At 38.2% G+C, this 27458-nt stretch overlaps 1 protein-coding gene across 1 annotated transcript in view; it reads left to right on the plus strand.

Moving 5' to 3' along the window:
• Positions 1-8569: 8569 nt before the first annotated feature.
• Positions 8570-27458, plus strand: part of LOC137661529 (cadherin-10) — a 77906-nt gene continuing 59017 nt past the window's right edge. The window contains exon 1 of the mRNA XM_068397105.1: positions 8570-8800. Within this exon, the coding sequence (XP_068253206.1) occupies positions 8570-8800 (231 nt within the window). The remainder of the gene's footprint in view (positions 8801-27458) is intronic.

Genomic DNA, 27458 nt, shown 5'->3' on the forward strand with positions numbered 1-27458 from the left:
GAAATGGTTGTTTCTATTTCTTCCTGTCTGCTAAGAAAGACTGTAATCCTTCTTCTATCATCTAATTAGCAGGAATGGGACTATCCATGCTGCAGGCACAGGCACTAACACAGGTTTGAGGAGCCACTGTGTAGACATCAATGAACACTTTATTAAATTACACAGTTTTCTAAGCAGGCACGATCTCTCAATGCCCCAATTCTTTTTGCTTTAGTGAACTGCCTCTGCTCTCTGAAGCTGTAAGGCTTCAGCCTGCACTGAAGATATAAACTTCTGATGAGATTATGGTGAGTTTTTAGATATTTGGCACGCTTCTGTGCTTATTCTATTTCTCTAATAAGGCTTAGAGTTTGCTGGCAGGTGAAAACATTGGAGATTTAAAATTCCACCTGCCCTGAAGGAAAAAAATGTCTTTTTGTAACTGTTCAGCATTATTCATTACAATTCACCCTGTTCAGGAAAACCCTTCAGTACAGGGAGAAACGATATTAAGTCCCCAGGTCTAGATATTCAATGATCTCTGTTTTGGCTCTTGGCAACATTCAGACAGAATTTTCTAATCTTTTCATTTCCAGAAAAAAATCACAGTCTGTCAAACATAGACTGAAATGAATAAGAACAAGAAAATGGCGTGTTAACAATATCTCTTTAGTATATGCACTTGTGTCTAAATTACAATGTTATAATAGTGCAAATAGATTTACTTTCTCTGATAAATCACTTTTTTCCTCTTACTCCATACTTCTTCAGAGAAGAAAACATTCTGGAACTTGTTGTTTGCTGCTTCCCATCAGAATGGGTCATTGTCTTCCTCTCCACCATCACTCTCTCCTTTCCCTAGCATGCATGCTAAATATCAGAACGGGATATTTTTTTAAATTGAGAGGTGTTTTTTTGGTTGTTTATTTTTAATTAAAGGAAGGAAGGAAAGAAGGAAGGAAGGAAAAAGTATAATCAAATACTAAAAGCTATAACTGATTTTGTGGGTTTTGGTTTGTTTTGGTTTTTTTTTTAGTAGATGAGGTAGAGCACTACCTTCTTTATAAAAGAGAAAGGTCTCCTAATAATGGAATGCGGATGTTTCAGAAGGCAGTGTGGCCACAAAGAAGAGAAATCCCCTCCTCCAAAGAGGAGAAATGCAAAGAGGAGAATCATTTAGGAAGGAATACATGGGATGAATCCAGGGTGGAGTAAGAAAATGCTAAATTCACTCTCTATCTGGGAGAATATAGCAGATGATTGGATAAATGCAACTCCAAAACCTTATGGAGGGAGCCTCAGAGGACTGGCACAGACCTTATCTAAATGGGAGGGAGCTGTGTGGCTAGGACTCTATCCTTTGATGTGCAAGAGCAGGCTATGCTGGCTGGCAAGCAAGAGAATTTAAATTCCTTTCAATCCACAACAGTAAATGTACAGCTGCTTTTGAGATTAAATCAGATAAATGGAAAAGGATGGGGTTGAGCTGGACTTAATAATACATATTCATATATAGGAAAACAGGGAGGTTACTGGTACCAGTGGCACCAGAGGTAGGAAGACATAATGAGAAGAAATAATGAAAAAGATGGGATACAGTTCTTGAAAAGAAGCTTGAAAAGATCTTGAGAAATCCTCTGGTCACACCAGCTACAGGTAGCCCATTTCTGAAAGCAGTTTGCTCAAACTGTTCTTCCAAACCTTCAGTCATGTCTCATTTTGACTGCCGACTACCCCTCCAAATATACAAGAAGTTTTTCTTAATGCTTAACCTAAATCATCATTGTTGTGATTGAAATCAAGCACTTATACATCTGTGGTGGGCATTGAGAATAATTTCTTACTTTCAACAGTGTTTCTGAAAACTACAGTCTTACCACCTTCATCTTTTTTTCTCTGTGTAGACTAGGCAAATAGGTGTAGTTCTTCTTTCCTCAAAAATAACAATTCTTTCCTAAACATTTTGTTGCTAGCCTGATTTCTGATTATTTACATGTTGGTACTGTGATGTTCAAACCTGGACACAGCATTTGAAATGAGGCTGAGTGGAGAGAAAGGATTACTTTGTATTTCTCAAGAATAATATTCCTGTTCACATAACTACTTTTCCTCCTTTTTTTTTTTAAGATGAGCAATAAAAAAAACTACCATATTGAGATTGTTCAGAACTCTTATACTCCTGTTCTTCAATTATTTTCTCCAGAACTGTGCTTAGATAGTTTCTTCCTATGTTGTGCAACCTATTATGATCTTTCAACTTCTTTTCTTTAAATCATATCCTGCACATTTCAGATAAATCCTTTAATTTTTGGGGAATACCTTAGTTCTGTTTTGGGTTTTTTAAATTCTGGGGGTTTTTTTTATGTGCTCTGTAAACTTAATAAATTAACTCTCCAATTGTTTATCCAAATTATGTAGAAAAATACTGGTAGCTACCAAGACCTGTGAAAGTTAACTCAGTATATATAATCAGATAGGAAAGAGTCATCTAAAAGGGAGAACAGGATGCTGCAGGAATAAAATGTTATGGGAACCTCACAGGGTACAGAAATGATTTACTTAACTTTTGCATGTCCACAAATAGCTTACCACTTTGTCACTGCTGCATGCATAACTTCTCTCCCAAAATTTTAGGGACAAATGTAAATTTAAATGTCTAAGTAGAGAATTACCATAATAGTGCACTACTCTTGATGTCTTGCTGTGAGAAAAAGTGAATTCAACATATACAGAGTGCTAAGAATTATTGCTAAGTATCCAAGTAATCTAATTAATACAGAAAAGCCACATTAATAGTCAAAATTGTTATGCAAGATAACTTACTAATATATTATGCCTTTTCTCTGGTGTTCTGCTCACTCTTTCAATGTCCTGCTGTGTCTTAAGACTGAGGGTTCCAGTCTTCCCTAAGAACAGGGAATAGTTGTGGTGAGGCATCCAGAGATCTTCACAAGGAGGAGGACAATGTTCCCTGCAGCAGGGGAACTTGGAGGAGTGAGGTGTTAATGCTTTCTTCCTCTTCAGTTTAATGTCCACTTGGGGTTATTTTATCAATTTTTGGATATCACATCTACTGAACTACCAGACTGAATTTTCAACCTTCCACTTTGAAATCGGAATAGTGCATGTTAACTTATTTTTTAATGACAATTAGGATTTGTACTATATAAATATGCTTAAAAATAAGATATAAGATATGTTTCTATGTATTCTCTATTACCTAAAATACTACTTAACTCTTGTAGCGAAAGTTATAATGCTCAGTATTTGCCTTTTCTTTGTTTCCTCTGCTTGTTTTTCAGTCTTTTTCCCTGTGAACTATGACAATAATAGGAAAAACTCTAATTTGAGTAAAGTAGTTTTGACACTTGGGAAATATAATTACTATTACTAATTAAAATACATAATTCCTGAAATGTTTGTTGCTTTTTTTAGTTTAGCATCCAACTATGCATACTCAATTCAAATTCCTAAGTGGAAGGGTTGCAGGACTTCATAAAGAGGATTGAGTTCTAAAGTTCAAAGATACAACTGATTACTTTGCAAATTCATGTTATAATTTAATAACTCAAAGTGTGGTCATTGCGATGTGTAAGTGTTCTGCTGAAGCTTATGAAATAAGCAACTTATTGTCAATTTACCAATTATCTCATGAGTTCAGAACTAGGCAATTACATTATTAATGGCTTTAGGCAACTTCATTGGGATATAATAGATAAAGCAAGGAACATAAATCTATAACACAAGGAATGATGAGATTAGAATCCATTAAGAACAGATCATTTGAAAGAGCTCATTTGTTTGCTTCAAGTACTCTTGAAAACCTTTATAAAAAGTATTGTCTTCTTTTTCCCTTAAGGGATAGCTTACACCTGTAAGTTACACTTACAGAGTGAAATATTTTGTTGTGCTTTGAATAAGAGTCTCTTGCAAAGATGTTTCTTTAAAGTACTTGCTTCATCGTACTCTGCTCTAATGTATTAGAACTTTATTCCTGGTTTTGATAAAGAGATGGCAAATAAGTTAAAACAACTAGATTAGCTGAGCTGGAGGTTCTTCTGAGGCTCATTGGAAATGCAGTTTTTCTGCACTTAAGTGCAGAACCTTTACCTTCCCATTTCCGTCTTTACTAGCTTGTTAAGTAGTTCCTATTATTCCAAAACCTAGCCAGTTTTGAATATTGTTTATGACATCATAAGCCAAGAGTCAAGAGTTCTAATGAAATAGAGAGGCACTTTACCAAGTTACCTACTTGAAGGAGGAAACCAAAATGGTAACAACTATGTCTCATGGCTGATGGCTGTAGCCACTTCGAAAGAGGGCCTGCAGCCTGTGGTCGTAGCTCTATACTGGTGGCTGAAGGGAGACCAAAGATTTGGAGAAATAGGCAGAAAATAAGAAAACTTTCTCACTGTGGCTGCATCTAAGAACTGCCCTATTGGTGTCACCTCTGCAGAGCAAGAACAAAACAAGAACAAAATATGCTCCAGTGTCTTAAATTGTAATAAAATTAAAAATTGTTCTCCTCATAAAATTCCAATGTAGTTTAACCTAATTCATCATGAAGCATCTTTGGTACCAAAACTGTCTTTATTTTGTACAAATATAGCAAAATAGGACTGAAAGACAAGATTAAAGGTATGAATAGATAATGACTCCCAACTGAAACAAGTGGTGAAAACAGAAATGGCATTGCGTAAATATCTTTCTTTAAACAAGTTTTTTGAAATGTTACACAATTAAAAATCGGGTCAAGTTTGACCAAGGTTAAATGTGGAACAAAAATCATAAATGGCAGCTATCCCAAGTACAATTTTTTGCTGTTCAAATTTGCTCTTCACAAGACAGTTTTACTAAAATTTTGCTATTAAAAAAAACAGACAAGCTTTTTATTTGTATCACAGTTTTTACTTTAAATTTAATTCTGCAGACTTCCAAAAGCAGCTATACATTAATGCAGAAAGAGAGACAAAAAGAGGAAATAGTTTACTAAAGAAATAACATCTCGGCTGTAAAAAATCAACCTCCTGGAGCAACCAGTAAATGGGAGTCTGAGAGGTGCATCAGTTACAGGTATTCATGGCCCAGCTTATGTGTCTGTTAAACCTCATGAGTTTCAAATGATATGAAGTAATTTTTAGTATTATTAGGGGGGTTGCATGATTGAGCAAGCAAAATATAATATTTTCCAAATGTTGCAAAAATTACATTTGAAATCACATGAATACAGTTGGAGCTGCATTAAAATGTTTTCTTTGAAGTTCTGAGAGATATAGAAGTGATTAGCATGAGGAAAGTGAACTGCCTAATTGTTTTTAAATTGTTGGCTGAAAGCTAATGGTGAAATGATTAATAGCTTCAGTGGTGATTGATCCATCTCCTCCATACTAGAGATTGTTCCAAGAAAACTCATTAAAAAGAATTTAAAAAACCCACCACTGTATAAACAAGAGCAGAGTTGGGCACAATGTTCCTCTGTAGTAAGTTTAATGCTATTTAGAAGGATATCACAGAGAAATGTGGAACCTTGCACATATTTGATATTTTTTAGAAAACTTTTTTATAATTTTTTTTTTCTTTTCTATTGTGAGAAAAAGTTGAGAAGTGATCTTCTGAAAGAAGAGGTAGAGAGAGATTTGAGGAGAAAGACTGGTGAAATAGTTTCATTGAAAACTATTTAAGGTTATTTAAAGCTATCTCTGTTCTTTAAAAAAACTGTTTGAAGCCAGTAAAACTATTACAATTCTGCTGAGTTCTCAGACCCTCTTCTAAGACAACATTTTCACCAAAATTTAGTCATTTTTCCAATTAGTTTTCTGGTGAATTAAAAAAAACCAACTAATAAATTTATCTTCCTCCATTGACTTCCAACTCTGGCAGGGCAGCACAGAACCCACATGTGCAATGTATTACAGAACTGGGACTTCTGTATGTTTTCTGTAGTTATATATTAAAAGGTTTCCTTCATCTAATTATCTTCAAACATTTCCTTTATTTCAGTGCTTTTTATTTAATTATTATTAGTTCTATCTTTTTTTTCTTGTTTGATAGCGTATTTTTGAAGGTAAGGCTTATTTCTTTAGTGTAGATTACTATCAAACTCATTACATTTAAAGCAGGAAGCTGAACTCCAACAGAAGTCGCAAAGGAGGGAAAAGACCTTGCTGGTACATACATCCATTAAGCAGCCACGCTTGCCAAGTCCATGTGCATTAGCTGCTTTTGTAACTTTAACAAATTTCATCTGAGCTTTTATTCTGTTGACCTAATTTAACAAGAAGGAAATTCAATAACTACCCCTAATATTGAAGTATTATTTCCCAAGAGGAATTTAACAACACTTCTACATCAAATAATAATGTGTGAATAATGGAATATATATACTGATGGCAACAAGAAAGTGAAAAAACATTAAAAACCCACACCAAAAAAAAAAAAAAATATATCTCCTTTTCTCCTTTTCAAAAAAAACCCCAAACCCATAGCTTTCTAATTTTCAAGGAAATTAATAATATCCTGAAGAGCTAATTTCAAGTTTCAAATTCCTATGGTCTTTGTGAAGAAACATTTCTAAGTATCTGAGAATAAATCATAGTCCTTCTCTCTCACTCAGTATACCTTTTTTTCAAAAGAACATAACTATGAGTTGTGATAAATAATTTCCAAGGTGGAGTACCACATCTCCACTTTGTACCTGCTGATATAATTCAGCTTATGTTATTAGTTCTGTATACTAGAACAGATTGTTCTGGGTAGTATTCAAAGTTCACAAATCAAGTAAATGTCAAAGTTATAGGAGCAAAGAAAGAAGGGGTAAATGAAACTATACATAACCTGCTGTTTATTAAGACAAATGGAAATGAACACCTGTGAGTTACTGTGAACAGTCTTGGGGATAAAGTCCTTGAAAGCAGTGGGCTTTGAGAAGTTCTTTAGTCTTCCAGATGTTGGATGAGAGCGGAAAATGTTCTCCTGAGAGAATTTAACCCTGAAGACAAAAGCTGTTTCCTGACTGAATCTGTTCAGTTATTAACACACACACATGCACACACACACAGAGTCTTTTAACTGTAAGAAATCACTACATTTCACAGGCTTTCCACTCTAAACCCCTGACAGGTTATTGCTAACTCTTTTAATCAACACAGGCTTACTGGAAATATCTTAAATAGCGCATCAATATCAAACTGAAACACAAAGAATTTCTTAAAGAATTTCTCTAATTTGAAAAATAAAAATATTTAAGATGATAGTGAGCTATATTATAATGTTATTGAAATGAGAACACACATGAGATTGCTGTGCGCGATGTTACTTACCTATCAAAATCAGAAAAGAGAAAAACAACCCAAGCTTTTTACTACTTGAGTTTTCTGCCACATATGGAAGAATATGCAAGGAACTGCAACTACCATCCATGCATTTTGTTTTATGTGGACATGCTAAAAAAAAAAACAAACACAAAAACAAAAACAAACTACCCTGATTAAAATTTGCAGAAACTATAACCTTTTAATAAGGCAAATCATAGGTTTTCATGATATACTGAAGGAAAACATTACCAAATGATCTCACTAGCAAAAAACGTTACTCTTTAAATGCTGAGACAGAAGTGAAGTGAAGAGAACCTGGTTAAATTTGTCTTGCTGAAATAACATCTCATGGTTCTGTCAGAAGGAAAAACTAGAAGAAAACAAAGCAAAACAAAAAAAAAGTGGAGACAAAACAAAGATGAGTTAGGAGAGGCTTGCCTTCTCTCTGTAAAATCACTTCCCACAATGTGATTAATTTTATTACTTTCCAAAATTAGTTATTCAGGATACTTGCAAAACAGGCTGTCATTTTTTAAATACTTCCTACATTTTAAGGCTAAGCTTGCATCACTCCATATTGCAAGATCATCTCAAGAACTTTTTCTGTCTAAAAGTTTGCTTCTTGTCATGTTGTATTTCTTCTGATGCATATGATATTATCTTTTGCCATTTAAAACACCCTGGAGAACTGGTGTTTTACCATTTCCTCATTTCTAAAACTACTTTGTGTTGGCTTTCCAGTTCTCTTGATAGTAAGATTAATGAAACACTGGGATTCTTGTAAATGAAATCAGGTGGAAACATTTAAAGCAAAGGCAGCAGTATTTAATGTGTAAGTTTCAGCAACATTTATCCCACTTTCTATATCAAGAAGCTTCTAAATTGAAAGGTTTTAAAGGGGAAATAGTTGATCATCTCAGGGAGCTTTTACTCTTTCTTAGGAAGTGCTTTGACAGCAGCTACCTAACATATTAACAATGTTCTTCCTCTCTGGATAACCTTTATATTGCTAACCAGGTTGCTTTTTATGTCATAATGTTTTGTATCTACAGCATACAGCAGCAAGGATGTTGGACACTAGGGAGTGAAAGCATTTCAACTTACGTTGTCTATTCCCTGTTTATTTTCAGGATTTGGTTACTATGCACAGTTCAGAGATGAGTTGCTGGAAACTGCTTGGCTGCATCAGCAACTAGAGACATAAAAAGCAAGTCAAGAAAAACAAAATTGTAGACTCCATCGCTGACCAGCTTAAAAAGATTCAGCAGTGGAGGACTATGACAATACAGCAAGTCCTATTGCTTCTGTTGCTCTGGATGTGGCTACCGCATCCCTGCAATACAGAAATGCTGTTCAGAAGGACTCCTGATCTCAGACCCAAAAGCTTTGGGGGACGTGCATCAGGAAACGATGGAAAAGCAATTCATCGCCAGAAGCGAGGCTGGATGTGGAACCAGTTTTTTCTTTTGGAGGAATACACAGGATCTGATTATCAGTACGTAGGCAAGGTAAGTTTCTCATTAAGATTTCTGTGTAATTGTCAAGTTTACTTATCTTTCTACAGAGCCCTAATTTCTATGTTTTATTCTAATGCATAAGAAGCAGATTTTCAGGCAATAGATATAGTTTGTCCTGCTAGAATCACTAAACTAATATTGCTATTCAGAAATATTTGAATGAAACAAATGAAGACATGTTGACAAATTTGTTTACTTTAGCACATTGCTCCTACCAGCAGCCCACTCAGTATTTCTTTTGTATCAAAACATAATATTTTATAATTCATTATAAAACTCTTTTTCAGCTCTTTCTCTTTGAATATTTCGTGTTTCATACAACATAATGCATTCTTTTTCTGTGCTTATGCTTGAAGAATGCAACCTATTTAGAAGAAAAAAAATTCTTCCTCGTTAACTCTCCTTGCATTTCAGTAAACTGCAGTGAGTAAAATTCATTAACAACCATGTGATAGAAATTAGGTGGTTAGGAAGTGAACTACGATAGAAGTCAGCAGAACTTCACATACGACTGCGTAGCATACTAGATGCATACATAGACACTGGAAGTGTCCTTTAAATTATTTTCAATTGACACTTATGTTTTGCCATGTGATTTATTGAAAAATATGTAACATATAATGCGACAATGAAGTTCAAACAGGTACAAGGAATTAACTCAAAATGGTAATTTGCTTGAAAGTGGAAGTTAGTGTCAGCAGTAGTTGGTACCAGCTAGCACCAATGGTTGGTGATAAACACACAAATTTCACAGAATTATAGAATGGTTACAGTTGGAAGGGACCTAAGAGATCATCTACTTCCAACCCCCTTGCCACGAGCAGGGACACCTTTCCACAGGACCAGGTTGCTCAACTGCCAGGGAGGGGGCATCCACAACTTCTCTGGGCAACCTGTTCCAGTGTCTCACCACCCTCACAGTCAAGAATTTCTTCCTAATATCTAATCTAAATCTACCCTCTTTCAGTTTAAAACCATTACCCCTCATCCTATCACTACATGCGCTTGTAAAAAGTCCCTCTCTGGTTTTCCTGTAGGCCCCCTTCTGGTACTGGAAGGCTGCTATAACTTCTCCCTGGAGCCTTCTCTTCTCCAGGCTGAAGAGGCCCAACTCTCAGACTCTCTTCATAGGAGAGGTGCTCCAGCCCTCTGATCATCTTCATGGCCCTCCTCTGGACTTGCTCCAACATCTCCATGTCCATGTTGGGGACCCCAGAGCTGGATGCAGTACTCTAGGTGGGGTCTCACGAGAGTGGAGTAAAGGGGCAGAATCACCTCCCTCGACCTGCTGGCCATGTTGCTTTTGCTGCAGCCCAGGGTAAGGTAGGCTTTCTGGGCTGCAAGTGCACATTGCTAGCTCATGTTGAGCTTCTCATCAACAATTACCCCCAAGTCCTTCTCCTCAGGGCTGCTCCAATCCCTTCATCCCATAGCTGGTATTGACACCAGGGCTTGCCCTGACCCAGGTGCAGGACCTTGAACTTGGCCTTGTTGAACTTCATGCGGTTTGCACAGGCCCAGCTCTCAAGCCTGTCAAGGTCCCTCTGGACGGCATCCCTTCCCTCTAGCATGTCAACTGCACCACACAGCTTGGTGTTGTTGGCGAACTTGCTGAGGACACACTCAATCCCACTGTCCATGTTGCTGACATAGATGTCAAACAGGACTTGTCCCAATACCGAACCCTGAGGAACGCCACTCATCACTGGTCTCCACTTGGACATTGAGCCATTGACCACAACTATTTGAGAGCGACCATCCAGCCAATTCCTTATCCACCGAGTGGTCCATTCATCAAGTCCATGTCTCTCCAATTTAGAGACAAGGATATCATGTAGGACAGTGTCAAATGTTTTACACAAGTCCAGGTAGATGATATCAGTCAATCTTCCTTTATCCAACACTGTAACCCTATCGTAGGACACCATCAAATTTGTCAAGCATGATTTGCCCTTAGTGAAGCCATATTGGCTGTCACAAACCACCTCCTTGATTTCCATATGCCTCAGTATACTTTCCAGGAGGATCTGCTTCATGATCTTGCCAGGCACAGAGGTGAGACTGACTGGCCTGTAGTTCCCTGGGTCTTCCTTTTTTCCCTTGAAAATGGGGGTTATGTTTCCCCTTTTTCAGTCAGTGGGAACTTCACCAGACTGCCATGACTTCTCAAAAATTATGGAGAGTGGTTGAGCAACTTCTTCTGCCAGTTCCCTCAGGACCAATGGATGCACCTCATGAGGTCCCATGGACTTGTGCACCTTCAGGTTCTTTAGATGGTCTCGAACCTGATCTTCTCCTACTGTGGGTGGTTCTTCATCCTTCCAGTCCCTGCTTCTGCCTTCTGTGACTTGGGTGTGGTGGCTAGAGCACTTGCCCATGAAGACTGAGGCAAAGAAGTCATTGAGTACTTCTGCCTTCTCCATACCCCAGATAAACAGGTCTCTCGTTTCCTTCAGGAGGAGGCTCATATTTCCCCTAGTCTTCCTTTTATCACTGACTGACCTATAGAAGCACTTCTTGTTGCCCTTGACGTCCCTGGTCAGATTTAATTCTATCAATCAGGGCTTTTGTTTTCCAAACATGCTCCCTGACTGCTCGGACAATTTCCCTGTGTTCCTCCCAGGTGACCTGCCCTTGCTTCCACACTCTGTAGGCTTCCTTTTTGTGTCTGAGTTTGTCCAGGAACTTCTTGTTCATGCATGCAGGCCTCCTGTTGTTTTTGCCTGACTTCTTCTTGGTTGGGATGCATTGCTCCTGAGCCTGAAGGAGGTGGTCCTTGAATACTATCCATCTTTCTTGGATCCCTCTTTCAATTATAGTAAATTTCATTTTCTGTAATACAGATTTTCATTTTTTACATGGTTTTGAACTGGTAAAATACTGCAGGGAAATACTGACTTGCTGAAAATCACAGAATCACAGAATAGCTGAGGTTGTAAGGCATGGGATGAGTGAAGGAGGATTCTTTAGAGGGAAAAAGGTTAACATTTTATAGGCTAACTCATCTGCATTAGGAAAAGAGATGTTGGTAAACATAATTACTTGGGCTGAGAGAAAATAAGTGTTTGCAAATGGGAAGTCATAAGTAAAGATAAGTAAAACAGCAAAGAGTACAGAACTGAGAAGAAACTTGAGAAGCAATTAAGACTGCACTTTCACCTTTTTTGCTCTGGTTAGAGAAAAAAAGTTGCTAATTTGAGCAAGTAAATTTAAAATCAACCTGAGTATATAAAGTTGCCCTACAGTAATTTTCTGACAAGTTTGGGAAAAGTGCAGAAAAAACATGTGAAATGAAGAGTACTACAGCATTGTATTTGCATGGGGAGAGTTTTGCATAAAGAAGGAAAAGGAAGCAGAGATTATATGTGGGGCTAAAAATTGATTGTTACACTAATTAATGTTTTAGCAGTCTGATAGTCCAAATTCTCAAATTATTAGAGAAAAATAATTAATATTAACATTGTAGTACATAGACTTTATAGTAGCTATCTCTTTTCCCTAGTGTTGTGCTCACCTTTCCAAAGGCCATCTGGGTTGCATAGTCAAAATATTTCTGGATGTTTCCTTTTATCTGATTTTATCCAAAGCCAAAATGATTTGGATAGGTGGGCGATATAAAATGACATCTTCCTGTTAATTACCCTGCAACATATTTGGAGATGGTGTTTGGAAATTATATGAGAGAGTAACAGCACAAGTTAGAACTTGATGATTCATGGTCAATAACTAGGAGAGGATATTTGTCATGGAGAGGTTCCAGTCTAAAATATGCACTAAGTGTGATTTTTAAAATTGATGATAATAGTTAGATCACAAACAGGCCAGTGAAAGGATCAGCAGAAATTCCAGCACTGAGGCTACCAGATTCATATGGATTTGTGATATACATCTGTTTGCTTTCTGAGCTCATAATTGTTCTATTTTGTCTTGTTTCTTATCCTGCATCTATATATCTGTCAAGGGAGCTTGAAAACTACTGAATATCGCACTACTCTTGAAATCAGTGTCTACAATTCACCATGCAATTTATGTATTCATTTATTTGCTGTTTTTTTTAAGTTGGCTTGAGAATGTTCTACTAGAATAATATGATGGAAATGAGGTTCAATGAACGAATGGGAACATAATCCAGTAACAGCTGAAGAGTTCCTTGGTTTAGTCAACCACGGTTGTGAAATGGTGGCAAAGTACATATTGAGTGATTATGGACATTCAGTGGTTGCTTCAGGTCAATATTATTATTATAAGAAAGGAAGGTGGTCATCCTTTCCTTCATGTAATACACAGCATCCTGAGGGTAGAAATCAAAACAATATAAGTGAATTTTGTATATGCAGAACCCTAAATAATAATTACAATGGTGGTTTCTAGTAAAGGTTGAAGCCATAAAAAAGAGCAATGTGGGAAACCAGACCTATGTATGTATGACACAATTTATCTTTGAGCTACGTTTGCAAAAATGTACTAGAAGACAGTAATTCTGAGAAAAGGTACTTTTCCCAACTTCGGAGAAACAATGCAAGGATGTTCAAAAAGAAGCTTAAATCTCATATCAAAAAAGCCATTTTATAAATATCTGGGGTTAGAGTTATGGTTAATAGTTCCTTTATGTCTTTTTCTGTGCAGAAAGTCTGTGTATGCTCTGTTATTCTTTCTTAACATACTGAAAGCTGTTTCATAATTTTTGTTTCTTTTTGTTAGTATATTGTTTCAAGGCCCATTTATTATTCTTATAAAGTGGTGCAATTAGAAAGTATTATGCATTTTCAAACTTGTTCTGAAAAACTTCAATTTATTTTGAGTATATCAAGAAAAAACATTTTTCTTTTAAATCTAAAAATTATACTCTAATAGTTGTCACCTAAAGGAAGCAGTACTGTGTACCAACAGTATCTTACTCCATAGTCATTCAAAAATAAATTTACAAGTACATTCTTCATCCACATTAAAGTTTATTTTCCTTCTTTATTATTTTACCAAATCTTGCCATTTGTTTCACTCTTGCAGATATTCTTCCCACTTTGCTTTCTGAGATAGATAATTACTTTTTCCAGCAATTTTCATCACAGCAGTTTTATTGTATAAAGGATCAACCAACATGAATTTTTCAGTACTTTGAAACACTGAAGTTCTTAATTACATTGCAGTGGTTTTTAGTATCTCAAAGATAAATTTATGTGCGAATATATGATGCAAAATTATATATAATTTTGCATGTGCCATATTAGAACTGTTACCAAAAGGATTACCCATGCAGTTCATAATTACATGCTTCTAAGTGCACCCATTATCTTTGATGGTGTAAAGTGTAGACCATGTCAACCTCGCTTAGTTCCTCTCAGTTCAAGAACCCCAACACAGACAGGATTCTGAGGAAAGGACTTGAAGTATTAGCAATGTATGCGTACATGACACAGTTTCAAGAAGAGTTACTGGTTTGTAGCCTGTCTTTTCCTTTTAGTAACTATCTGTGCCTATTGACTCTGTGGATGATATATCACAGAATTGGTACCTGAAGGAAGGGCCCACATTCTTAACTTGATAAATCCTGAAAGACAGCTGTCCCAAAAGTGGCATTGCTTTTAGACACCTCAGCAAAAGAGTAGTGTAATAAAAGTGTGAATGGAGCCCAGGACAGCTTACCACCCAGTCATAGAGATGTGAAGTAGGGAAGCCTCAGATGTTGCTTGTACTCTAGTTAAATGTATGTCTATTGGAATTAAATATACTGTTTTAAGTTAGTATTGGTAGTATTCATTCATATTGATTAGTATTGTTAGTATTGCTTAGTATTGCGTCATGTAGACCATAATCCAATGAGAAATATTTTACATAGAATTTTGCAACATCAGAGGTAGATAGATGCATTTTCCTGAAAGTCCATGTTCTGTTAACATGAAAGGATCAAGATTACCTAAGATCAGACGTGCATAGCATTGTCACTGTTGAAGAAACTGCTAGTTTTAAGGAAAGATTAAACAAAATAATTTACTGAGAGAGATGAAAGACAAACCATCCTGGGCAGGAATTTGAATGGACTTTTCTTTCTGATGCAGCAGCTACAAGAAATACTGGTTTTGGAGAGGGTAATACAAAAGAGTATGTTGCCTTGATTTCAAAGGGTTCACTGCCAAGTAGGGCACAAAAAAAGAAGATCTCAATGAAGGGCTGCTGTTGTAGTGGTAAGATGAAGACTTACCAAACTCTTTTAAACTTCTGTATTTTGATTCCTGAAGAGTGTTTCTACCATAGCTCTTTCTTTTTTACAGACCTTTGGTGCCATGAGACACTAAAGAGCAGGATTTGAATTGAAATCATTTATATGCCATCTTAATATTTGGTGTGAAGTTCTGATTGAGCGTAAAATGTCTTCCCTTTCAGGTGAAAGAAATCAGCTCTGTGGCACCGAAGTTCTGTAGAGGCTGAATTTTTACCTAAAGCAGATTCTTGTGACAGGGTTAAATAAAGAAGAATGGAAAGGGAGAAAGATATTATGCAAACTGAATAAATTAATTGTGATCTGCTGTGTCTAGCACTTAGCTGCCAAGATGAAAAAGGACAACTTGTCCTTTAACAGTTTCCACTTGGGATTTTTTTGGTGTAACTACAAAAAGCAAGATGTTCACAGCTGTATATCTTCAAAAATCTTACCTCATTGAAGATACTGCAGTGTGGTGAGATCAACACTTGAGGGACAACAACATTTAGAAAATTATTTCTATCTCAGCAAGACTTAACACATAGGCTGTGAAGAGGGTTATTTAAGACACCAATTTATGGCAAGGATATGAAAGCTTGCTTTTGTGGGTGCACATGTGTGGGCTCCTAGATATTTCTTGACCTAGATATACAGGTCAAGAATGTCAGAGTGAAATACATTTCAATTTCTTTTCTTTTAGAAGAACTGGTCCTTTTCTACCTCTTTTTGTAGTCCAGAACATAGGAGCTATGATGGCTTCTCAAAACACATGGTACAACCACTGTTTTTCCATAACATCAGAGGCATCCAAAGCTTCCTGTAAGATTGTACTGGAGGCTGATTGATTCTCAGTGAGTGCTGAGATTTAAATTCTTTCTCAAACTCTGTAGGGATCGAGCTTAGTAGGGAGTTTATGACTCTAAATTGTTAGATTCAACATTTACTCTAAATTGAAGTATGCAGAGGGTTTATTTTGCAAAAGGACTATTCCTTTGGAAACCTCAGCGTATGTTGGGAGTCTCTGACTTCTTGCTTCATTAAACAGCAGCAGAAGGTACTGGTGGCAAAGAGCCGACCTGGCTGAAAAGCAAGTTTTTATTCCCATAAAGAATGAATTATTTACTAGCTACTGTACTGGATGTATCCCTACAAGATACAGGGTTTTACTGGATGAGACAGGACAGAATTAACAGGCAGTTGTTAAGGAATACAAAGGCTTTGTAATATCCACCAGTCTTTTAGTGAAGACTGAAGAAGCCACAGTTGTCATGTGCCTGAATTCAAAGCCAGATAGATATATTTGTTCAAAGGCTGTGGATTCCCAGCCCTGGACAGATGTCTGTGCATATGAGTTTCTTAACAGTGTTGTCTGGTAACAAGGGAAGAGGGATTGGGTCATTTGGGTAGGGCATACTGAAAGCTTACTCAATCCAACTGCTTAAGGAGATGATCCCTGATGTCAAAATTATCTGATCGTAATTTTGGTCAGATGTGCCAGGCACTGTAAATGAAAGACCTAAGTGAGCATTTCTGATTGCCTCTTTAGACTGGCAAATCTTGGAAAGGATGAGGAAGAACAGAGGCCTACGGTGAAACTCCACTGCTTCACAGTGAAATAGTACTGGAATGGATTACTGTCCTTTTAGGCTTTTTTTTAGGGATGCAGACGGCATCCAACAATGCTAAGGGTAGATGTTCCAAGGCTGTTTTGTCCTTCTCAGGAAGTTCAGTGTCAGTATTTATTCTGCTAAGGAGAAATGCTGGATATGTTGAATGTTTCTCTGCTTAAAACCTGTCTTAAAGACTGAACAGGCAAACTGTTTTGGGATTGTGCTTTTTCTCTAAAATGGTAAAGTTAATAGGACTGTTCATCCAACCAGAATCACCTAGCACTGCAAGAGACCTGTGTCATAAAACCAGTGGGGCCTCATTAGATGATGGTAGCTCAAACTGTCAAGTGAGGTATTAGAGGAGATACAGCACATATTGGTGGGAAAGGAAGGAAGGAAGGAAAAAAGGATGGAAATAGGCAAGGATAGCAAAATGAAACAAAAAAAAAATAAAATTAAAAAGTAGGTTATCTAACAGTGGTGCCATTCAAACTCTAGCTTAGCAGAGAAGAACTGGTTTGACAGGAATGAAAGGTAGCATGTCCTATATATATCATATGTCACAGGCAGCGTTTTGCCCTTTCCGACACAGGCTTTCTCCGAGGCGCCGGCGCAGGGCAGCCCCGGCCGCTCCTCACAGGGGCTGCCCCAGCAACCCCCCTGCCAACACCTGGGCACCTGCACTCTATATAATAACATACTTAGCTCATGTATATTAAAACATTTTTTTGCTATTTCCTTTTCCATGTGTCAATAGATCTCAGTATTGTAAAATCATACACTATGCTCATATTTAATTTTAATCTGCTGTGAGTGCTTCACAAATAACACTTTCAAAACAGTGCGGGGGTTTCACTTTATAATTTTCTGCATCCCTCTAATTGCTTTTATGTGCTTACCCCTTATGCAAATACTTTTCAAGTCTAGTCAAGCTAATGCAAATATGAGTAGCGACTACTAGCTGAATAGTGTTTCCTCTTTTTCTGTCAGCTAACTGGAAGCTACATCTAATGGTGTTCGGTGCTACTAGGTAGTATGGTAAATGAAAGCCACTGGGAATGTATGAATGGTTTAATGAAAACTTGCTAGTTTTGATATAAGAGTGAAGAAGATTATTCAACTTCTCCATTTTACTTTTTTTATACATTGACACTTGAATGCAAGCCATTTATCAATATACACCATTTTTGTTTTCAAAGAAGAATAAAAGCTGATGCATTGCGACCACAATTTAGAATCAGAACCTGGGAACTCAAACTGTGACATAATATGTCAGAGAAATTTTCTGTGTGTTTGTGTATTTTTTTGATGAGCACCCTTTAAGTTGCAGCTAAGGCAGACTTTTTTCTGAGTGCAGGAGATGTCTACAACAAAAGTGGTGGTAGTTACAATATAAATAATTCACGGAATAAAGGCTTGGTTCTGGTGTGAATTTGATGAGAAGTTAAGTGATAATGATACTGGTCAGTATGATCCTACTAGTCACTGGGATAGGTTTCTGCTACTGGCTTTCTCAGTCTCTGAGAAAAATATTTTAAAATGTTTGACTTTTTTTTTTTTTTTTCTTAATAATCCCAGTAGCAGTGATCTGCCATTTTGAAACTAATTTCTAAAAGAGACAATTCCACTCTGTGCAAGCATGAAGTGCAATAGTGCTGATGAGTTGTCGGGAAGATTTAGAGGGAAGACAGTCTACAGCAGGTGTAAAATCACCAGTAAGATGCATTTTGTTGCCTTCACAGGGAACAGTTATAGCTCTCTTGGGTGGTTTCCAAACTCCGAGTTTGTACGTGATTATGCATTGCACTTAAAATTGCATCATGCTTCAAAATAGTATGAGAAACAGGGAAGTAGTTGAGTCTGAACTCTCCAGTTCCTTTCAGTTCAATTTATCTTTCAATTTTAAAATTGTTATCTGCTTGTCACAAAAAAGATACTCCAAAAAAGGAAAGAACTGATAAAACTGAAATGATTTCTATTCAAAGCCATAGCTCAGGAAAAGTAGAGTCCACTTCATCACAGTATGTTTGTTCACTCAAGGAATTAAAAAACATAATAGAAAAGGGAGCTTTAGAAATGTTTGACCTACGCTTTGTTTGAAATGATAAATGTATAAATAGCCAATAGTTTCAACCATAATTCAAACGCTGATGCTTTAGGAGCTTTTTTTTCCCTGTCTTGATTTTTTTTTTTTTTTTAAATCAGATGCAGATGACCTTTTAAATATCCTATATACACAGAGAACAAGGAAGAGCCAGGAATAATACTGAGGGAAAATGGGTAGCTTGCAACAAAATACCCATGAGGGAGAGAGTTCTAAGAAGTTAAAAGTTGATGTTTACCCTTTTAAAATGCCTTCCTGCTGGAAGCTTTTCCTTATATGAGTGTTTTTGTCTTTGAAGATAATTGAAAATAAGCTGAAGCCAAAAAAAAAGCTGTAATGGCAAGTTCTTTCAAACCCTCCAATACCTTCTGTTTTGAAGCAGTAAGTAGCTATACAGTCAATGTATCTGAAGTCCTGGGCAGACAGAGTAAGATTTGTTTGCAGGAGTAAACAAACATCATTGTCCAACTCATGAGTGTTACTTCCTGACTATTTCCTGAGTCTTTTAGCAGCTATTTACTTAAGAGTGTTAAAGGACAACTGGATGACTGAGGGAATAAATTGCTCTCTAATTTGACAATATTTTGGTCTATAGCAATTTTAAATGTGCAATCATAGATGAGTTCATATGCTCTTCAAGTCTGAGGATCAAAGAAGTCTTGTTTTCATTTCAAAGATCCAATTCACAGACCATCCAGTTGCCTGAAACACAGATGCAAGGTACCTTACATGCCTGAACACAACTAACAAACAACTTCGTCATTAGCAACAAAAGGAGGGCCGAGGAGAATCTCCACCCTTTATTGGATGCAGGGGGAAACATAGTGGCAAAGGCTGAGGAAAAGGTTGAGGTACTTAATGGCTTCTTTGCCTCAGTCTTTAGTAGTAAGACCAGTTGTTCTGGGGGTACCCAGCCCCCTGCGCTGAAAGACAGGGCTGGGGAGCAGAATGAAGCCCCCATAATCCAAGGGGAAATGGTTAAAGATCTCCTACACCACTTAGACACACACAAGTCTATGGGGCTGGATGGGACCCAACCAAGGGTACTGAGCTGGCAGAAGTGTTCACCAAGCCACTTTCCATCATTTATCAGCAGTCCTGGCTAACCGGAGAGGTCCTAGTTGACCAGAAATTAGCAAATGGGATGCCCATCTACAAGAAAGGCCGGAAGGAGGATCTGGGGAACTGCAAGCCTGTGAGTCTGACCTCAGTGCTGGGGAAGGTTATGGAGCAGATCATCTTGAGTGCCATCATGTGGCACGTACAGGACAACCAGGCGATCAGGTCCAGTCAGCATGGGTTTATGAAAGGCAGGTCTTTGCTCGACTAACCTGATGTCCTTCTATGACAATGTGACCTGCTTAGTGGATGAGAAAAAGGCTGTGGATGTCATCTACCTAGGCTTTAGTAAAGCCTTTGACACTGTTTTCCCACACCATTCTCCTGGAGAAACTGACTGCTCATGGCTTGAACAGGCATATGCTTCGCTGGGTAAAAAAAACATCTGGATGGCTGGGCCCAAAGAGCTGTAGTGAATTGAGATAAATCCAGTCAGTGGCTGGTTACAAGTGGTGTTCCCCAGGGCTCAGTATTGAGGCCAGCTCTCTTTAGTATCATTATCAGTGATCTGGAAGAGGGGATTGAGTGCACCCTCAATAAGTTTGCAGAGGACACCAAGTTGGGCAGGAGTGCTGATCAGCTTGAGGGTAGGATGACTCTGCAGAGGAATCTGGACAGACTGGATCAATGGGCTGAGGCCAGCTGTATGAGGTTCAACAAGGTTAAGTGTTGGGTCCTGCACCCGGGTCACAACAACCCCATGTGATGATACAGGCTTGGGGAAGAGTGGCTGGAAAGCTGCCTGGCAGAAAAGGACCTGGGGGTGTCAGTTGATAGCCAGCTGAATGTTAGCCAGCAGTGTGCCCAGGCAGCCAAGGTGGTCAACAGTACCCTGGCTTGTATCAGAAATAGTGTGGCCAGCAGGACTAGGGAAGTGATCATCCCCCTGTACTCAGCACAGGTGAGGCCAAATCTCAAATACTGTGTTCAGTTTTGGGCCCCTCAATACAAGAAAGACAATGAGGTGCTAGATTGTGTCCAAAGAAGGGCAACAAAGCTGCTGAAGGGTCTAGAGCATAAGTGTTATGAGGAGCAGTGGAGGAAACTGGGGTTGTTTAGCCTGCAGAAAAGGAGGCTGATGGGAGACCTTATTGTTCTCTACAATTACCTGAAAGGAGGTTGTAGCGAGGTAGGTGTCAGTCTCTTTTCCCAAGTAACAAATGATAAGACAAGAGGACACAGCCTCAAGTTGTGCCAGGGGAGGTTTAGATTGGATATCAGGAAAAATTTCTTCACTGAAAGGGTTGTCAAACATTGGAACGGGCTGTCCAGGGAAGTGGTGGAGTCACCATCCTTGGAGGTATTTAAAAGACGAGTAGATGTGGTGCTTAGGGACATGGTTTAGTGGCCAACTTGGTAGTGCTAGGTTAATGGTTGGTCTTGATGAACTTAAAGGTCCTTTCCAACCAAAATGATTCTATGATTAATGAAAAATTAAGTGGCTTGGCATGCTAAATGGCATGTCCAAACAGAGTGTATGTAAGCATCTAGGTGGAAAATAAGAGCTGAAAGTAGGAACGTTATGTTCCTGGGATATTAATGATATTGTACTTTTGAAAACTATGTAGTTCCAAAGATTACTGCCTGCACTGTAAGACAGAGATGGTTGGGCACAGAAAATTTCTGTGGGAAAAAATTCTAGATACTTCCAAGAATCTGTAAAAATTGAAGAAAGCCTCAGAGCTCAATTGCAATTCTGTTCATCTCTTCTTTTTCCCTTTTGCTAGTTGTAGAAAAGCCTTCCTCCTTCATATTGGCTTACACTGATATTCTGTTCCTTTCGTTTCCCACATCTATGGTCTTCAGTGCAATTATGCTACCTGTATTTAGCATTATTGTTTTACATGCAACGCAGACCCCCACTGAATTAACTTTTTTTGGATTGTTTTTATTTACTCAAAAGTGTAGGTTCTCTCTCTGCTTCTGAACTTTTAAATTATTCCTTGGAGCTTGCCTTTCCTTTAAACTTGCCTATATATCTCTCTCAAAGCATGGTGGGAAGACATGAACATATTAAGTTTCCTCTTGATGTAAAGTTCTGTGTAATCATACTGTCCTTCACTGACAATATTTTGGTGACTTCTGATTTATTTTTATTGCTCAAAGAATGGTTGTCTTTTCTTAATAATTCCTAAGCAAATGACATTTATTAAGACAACAAAGTTGGAAATAGGGGTTGGACTTGATGATTTGAAATATTTTAGGGTGAAATGGTGGTGGCAGCAAAAAAAACACAAACACACACACAAAAAAAAAACCCCTACTTTGTAGAACTTGGAAGATTGCCATTCTGAGTATTTTGTAAAGTGGCTGCATGATACAGTAGAGATGATCATGCAGAATACTTTCTGTCTTCCTCATCCAAAAACAGCTGAGTAAAGAAGCAACTTCTCTTTCCTGCCATTTAGTTTATAAACTGTTTTATGTTATGAAAATGCTTTTCTGGGTTTTCTTCCTAAAAAGATTTATTAGTTTTTTTGTAATTATATATAATTTAGAAGTATATATGCTACAATATAGTGACTAGTAGAATAAATTACACTTGATATGCAGAGACACAAAGTAATAAAGATTTCTTCCTTCTATATTAAGAATCCTATCTTCCAACAAGAGCTTTTGCATATCTTTTTTTGAGGTATGGCATTTGATGTAAAATATGCATAAATTAAAATCTCTGAGTCTCCATGTTTATGATTGCTAATTCCACTACAAACGTGATCTTTAGGAAGTAGAAATAGTTAAGAAATATTATTTTGGAGTGAATATAATAATTAACAACTATTACTACCTAGGCAATCATGGTTATAAATTATCTAGATTAGTACTAAATGATAAAAACGATATTGATATTATAAATTTTGACAGTGAGAAAAATTACTAATGTAATTGTGTAAGAGGTGAAGTAAACAGGGAGAAAAAATGAGAGTTCTATACAAACTTTATGTTTTAAAGAGTAGGAATTTAAAGAAATGTCATGAAACAATGCATTTTGAGGAAGGAAACAGAAAAGACAGGGTAATGCAATGTTCCAGGCCATGATGCTAAAATTTAGGAAAACTTCTAATCAAGTGGAGGTACTTGTGAAATGCTAAATTAATGTGACAAATAGAACGCATGAGCTTCAGGAGAGGCTAAATGGGCATAGCCAAACAGCAGATAAATACATCTATGAGGGGACAGAGGAAAGATACAGGACTTCTGTAAATAGATATTCATTTTTTTATTTGCAAAATTTCACAGAACTCTCCACTTTTTTTGTTCTTTAAAAATATCTGTCAATTATAAGAGCTACTGTGCAGGAATATGGCCACATTTTTAAGCAGTGATGCTACTGAGGAGGCCAGCTCCACAGGGGATTCCTCAGAGGACTTAGAAATACCTTTAGCAGTCAGCAGGATGTCTTAGGTCATTCAAAAAGGATAATGAGACTGCTATATAAATAATACAGCTGGAAAATAAGGAAACTGATTGCTTAATTATCTCTTTAGTTAGGTCAGGTTATGTGACAGACCATTCTTTATGTGTCAGGAGTGGCATGTTTTCTAGGAAAAGCCAAGCAAAATAAATGTAATAGCTAGAGGACTACTGAGCGGTGCGACACTGAAAAGAGCCGCATGGGATTAATCAAGGCTTATCATTTAAGAATAATGGTAGAGATTTCAGTAATACTGATGTATTTGCTAGGAAGCATTGATGATGTGCTATAGAAAACAAAGTCATTGAAGGAGCAAGGAATACTATTTTAAATGCCATGTAAGACTGTATGATAAAAGAGAATTAGGAAGTTTCCTAGGAATAGTGTAGCATTTTTTTACTGCCAAAAGAAAAAAGTAGGAGCTAACAGTGCACAAGACAAGAACTAAAGCTTCATAAAACTAGGCCTAATTCCAGAAAAAAAAAGAGAATGCAAATGCTCTGTGATTCTATAGACAGAAAGAATAGAGGGGTTTGGTACAAATGATAAAGCAATAATTTATGCCAAACAAAGGAGATTTAAAAAAAAAAAACCACAAGAAAATCCAAACACCAGCAGCATAACCAATATAGCATATTTTATTGGAAATTAGGAAAAGGGAGATTAGGTAAAGCATGCTTCTGATGTCTTACAAATGCCAGCAAAATGCCATAGAAGCTTTACAGAAATATTGACTAGGCCTATCAGCTAATTATCAGAGTTCATGTAAGTTAGAAATAATTTGTCATCAGTGATGTAGTACACAGAACACATTTTTGAAAACAGCAATTAACATTGCAAGGGAAAGTAATTGTTATGGAGTACAGTTCTTAATTTGTAGCAGTGAAGATCAGGATGGACTTTCTTTCTCCAGTAAAAGTAGCTGAGGAATACAGTTCACTGGGCTGATGATGCTGTCTTGTATGTATACACACATAACGTTCAATGTTCTATATGACTTCTGACAAGATTTATATCCAAATCTGGTTATTTTGGTATCTTATGGTCTGATAGAGGAATAAAATACGCTTCTTTGGTAGGAGAAATTTTAATTTAAATTTTAATTATAGCTACCTTCCCAGTTTTAATACAAACACAACTAAATTCAGTTAAATTTCCCTAAGTAATTGTAATTCCTTTGTAACTGAGGTGTCCACAAGGGGTCTACAAAGCATCATTGTGGACAAATCCACCAAACCCTGTCCAGGAACTCAGTGTGCTGGGATTCCCCTTTTACGTGCCCGTATACTAACGCATGCGGTATGGGGAATAAATACAACGAGTTAGAGGTCTGCATGCAGTTGCAGGGCTGTGATCTTGTTGGGATTACGGAGATGTGGTAGGATGGCTCCCATGATTGGAATGTTGCAATGGAGGGATACAAGCTCTTTAGGAAGGACAGGAATGGATGACAAGGAGTGGGAGTTGCCCTTTATGTGAGAGAGCAGCTAGAGTGCATGGAGCTCTGCTTGGGGATGGAAGAGGACCCAATGGAGAATTTATGGATTAGGATTGTCCTGGTTTGGCCCAAACCAGGCCAATTAGTCTTAGAGAAACCAAGGTCACTGCTAAATTCCTCACTGCTTACGAGTGAAGAGCCGAAGGGGGTCGCACCTGCAGGGAGGAGCAGACAGGGCAGGTGGCCCAGAATTGACCAACGAGATATTCCATCCCATACATGTCATTCTCACTTTCCTATTTATCACTAACCCACTGCCTCCTGGAGGTGGGGCCCAGGAGGGAGGGGCCCTCCTGTCTCCCACTGATTGGTACCAGCTTTGCCAATTTTCCAGTTAAAAGCCTGCAGGTGTGATGGCAGGGAGAGCTATTGCATTTTGCCCTCTGCCCGTGCTGGGTGGAGCTATTGCATTTTCCCCTCTGCCTGTGCTGGGGGGAGCAACTCTGCCTGAGGAGGATTTCCAAGCTCTCAGTCTTGGTTTTGTATATATTTGTATATATTTGATTATTTCTATTATTATTGTTATTATACTCTTTTTCATTATTATAATTTATTAAAACTGTTTTAACTTTCCAACCCATAAGTCTCTCTCCCTTTTCCCTTTCCCTTAGCGGGGGGAAGAGGGTTAACAGAGAGCATCTGCCACCTGGTTAATAGCTGGCCCAGCTTTAAACCGTGACAGATTTATTGGTGCCCAACGTGGGGCTCGAGAGAGAAGCTCCAACAGGTTGCTCTGATAAGTTGAATCCTGGCTCTGGTGGGAGGAGACCCGGAGAGCTCAGCTGAGAGAATATAAGATTTCTTCCTTTGAGATTTACAAGGGTTTGGAAAGTTAAAACAGATACTGAAGATGGTGATGTCATTTTTGAATGCTGTGTTATCTCATCTTTTTATGGAGTTTCTTTCACAATTGAGTATTGCAATGATGCCTTACCTGCCGTGGTCACTGTGTTATTGCTTGCTTCTTATGAATGTTTGCATGCAGTTTAGCAGTGGGCGCTGGTCGAAATGTATTGTTTTGGTATGGGGTTTGATACTGATTTATGCTGTGATAAACTGGGCAGTTAATATTCCGATCTCTTATCTCTATGACACAATGATGGGCAGCTTTAATCGCGAATCAGTAGCAGCAACTTCATCTGCGCGCTCCAGGCGTCCTTTAGCAGATTCTGTTAATGATTACACTTCCAGTTTTACTTTGGGAAATAGTACCTTCTCCTTTTCTGCAAAGCTGATTCCACTAGATTTTGCGAAATTAGGATGGTGCTGTCTAGGTGGCATGTTTTTATTTTTGGTTGTCCTGAATGTCTTTCTGATGTGGGATAAGATTAAATATCGGTGCAGGGACAGTTGTAGGTGTTATGCAGCCACCTCAGATCCTACAGTGTGTACTGCCGCTACAGCCACTAAACCCACTGAAACCTCGGCAGCCTGTACCACAGCGGCTACACCCCCCAAGATGGCCACTGCAGCTACTCAGACTCTCAGCACTCCCACGACAGCCACTGCATCTACTCAGACTCCAGCATCTATCGAATCTGTACCAATTGCTCCTGTAACCAGGAAGAAATACCAAAAGAAATCAGCTCGTGAAGTGAAGGATGATGACTTGGAGCCTTCTAAGGCAGAGCCATCATATGACCCAGGTGAGGGCCCTTCTCAGGCAGAGATAGGGCCTGACACAGATGGGGGTTTCCTCGATCGTCCTTTTAAAGCAGACCCATCACAGAAGAAAGGTCCTTCTAAAGCAGAACTATCACAAGAGGAGGACTCGGATGTAGAGATAACCTACCACTCTTTATCCCTGAAGGACCTGAGAAATATAAGGAAAGACTTCAGCCGTTATGACGGTGAACCTATTATTACCTGGCTGCTCCGATGCTGGGATAATGGGGCAGACAGCATGCAATTGGATGGCAGAGAAGCCAGATAGCTGGGATCCCTGTCCAGAGATGGTGGTATTGATAAGGCGCTCGCAAGAAAGTCAAACACTATCAGTCTCTGGAGGCGACTCTTGTCAGCTGTAAAGAGCAGGTATCCCTATAAAGATGATGTTATGAGTCACCTAAGCAAATGGACCACTATAGAAAAAGGTATTAACTACCTTAGAGAACTGGCTGTGCAAGAGATCATTTATAGACACCCACGGGACATTGTAGATCCTGTAGATCCTGATGAAGTGGAATGCAACCGATCCATGTTCCGGAAGGTCGTGAAGAATGCTCCACCGACATATACCCATACATTGTCAATATTAGTATGGGGAGAAGATGCTATGGCACGATCTAGTGTGGGCGAAATGGCTAACTGTATGCGACAGTATGAAGATAGTATTTCTTCCCCACTGCAGACACGCATCTCGGCTGTGGAAAAACTGACTAAGGAAAACAAGGACTCATTTAAACAACTGTCAGACAAACTGTCCATTATCGAGAATAAACTTGACTCTCTACCTACACAGGCATGCGTTGCAGCTGTTAGGAGCAAACGTTCTCCTACAGGACCAGCTCAAAGGAAACGGAACACATCACGAGGTATCCTGTGGTTTGCCCTGCGTGGTTATGGGGAGGACATGAACAGATGGCATGGACAACCTACCAGTACCCTACAGGCACGAGTACGTGAGTTGCAAGCTAAAAGAAATACCAGAGAGAATTTTTCTAGGAGGATGGCTGCTCCAGTTACCAGTGAGCAGGACCCCAGC

The sequence above is a fragment of the Nyctibius grandis genome, chromosome 3 (genome assembly GCF_013368605.1).
Source record: "Nyctibius grandis isolate bNycGra1 chromosome 3, bNycGra1.pri, whole genome shotgun sequence".
NCBI lineage: Eukaryota > Metazoa > Chordata > Aves > Nyctibiiformes > Nyctibiidae > Nyctibius > Nyctibius grandis.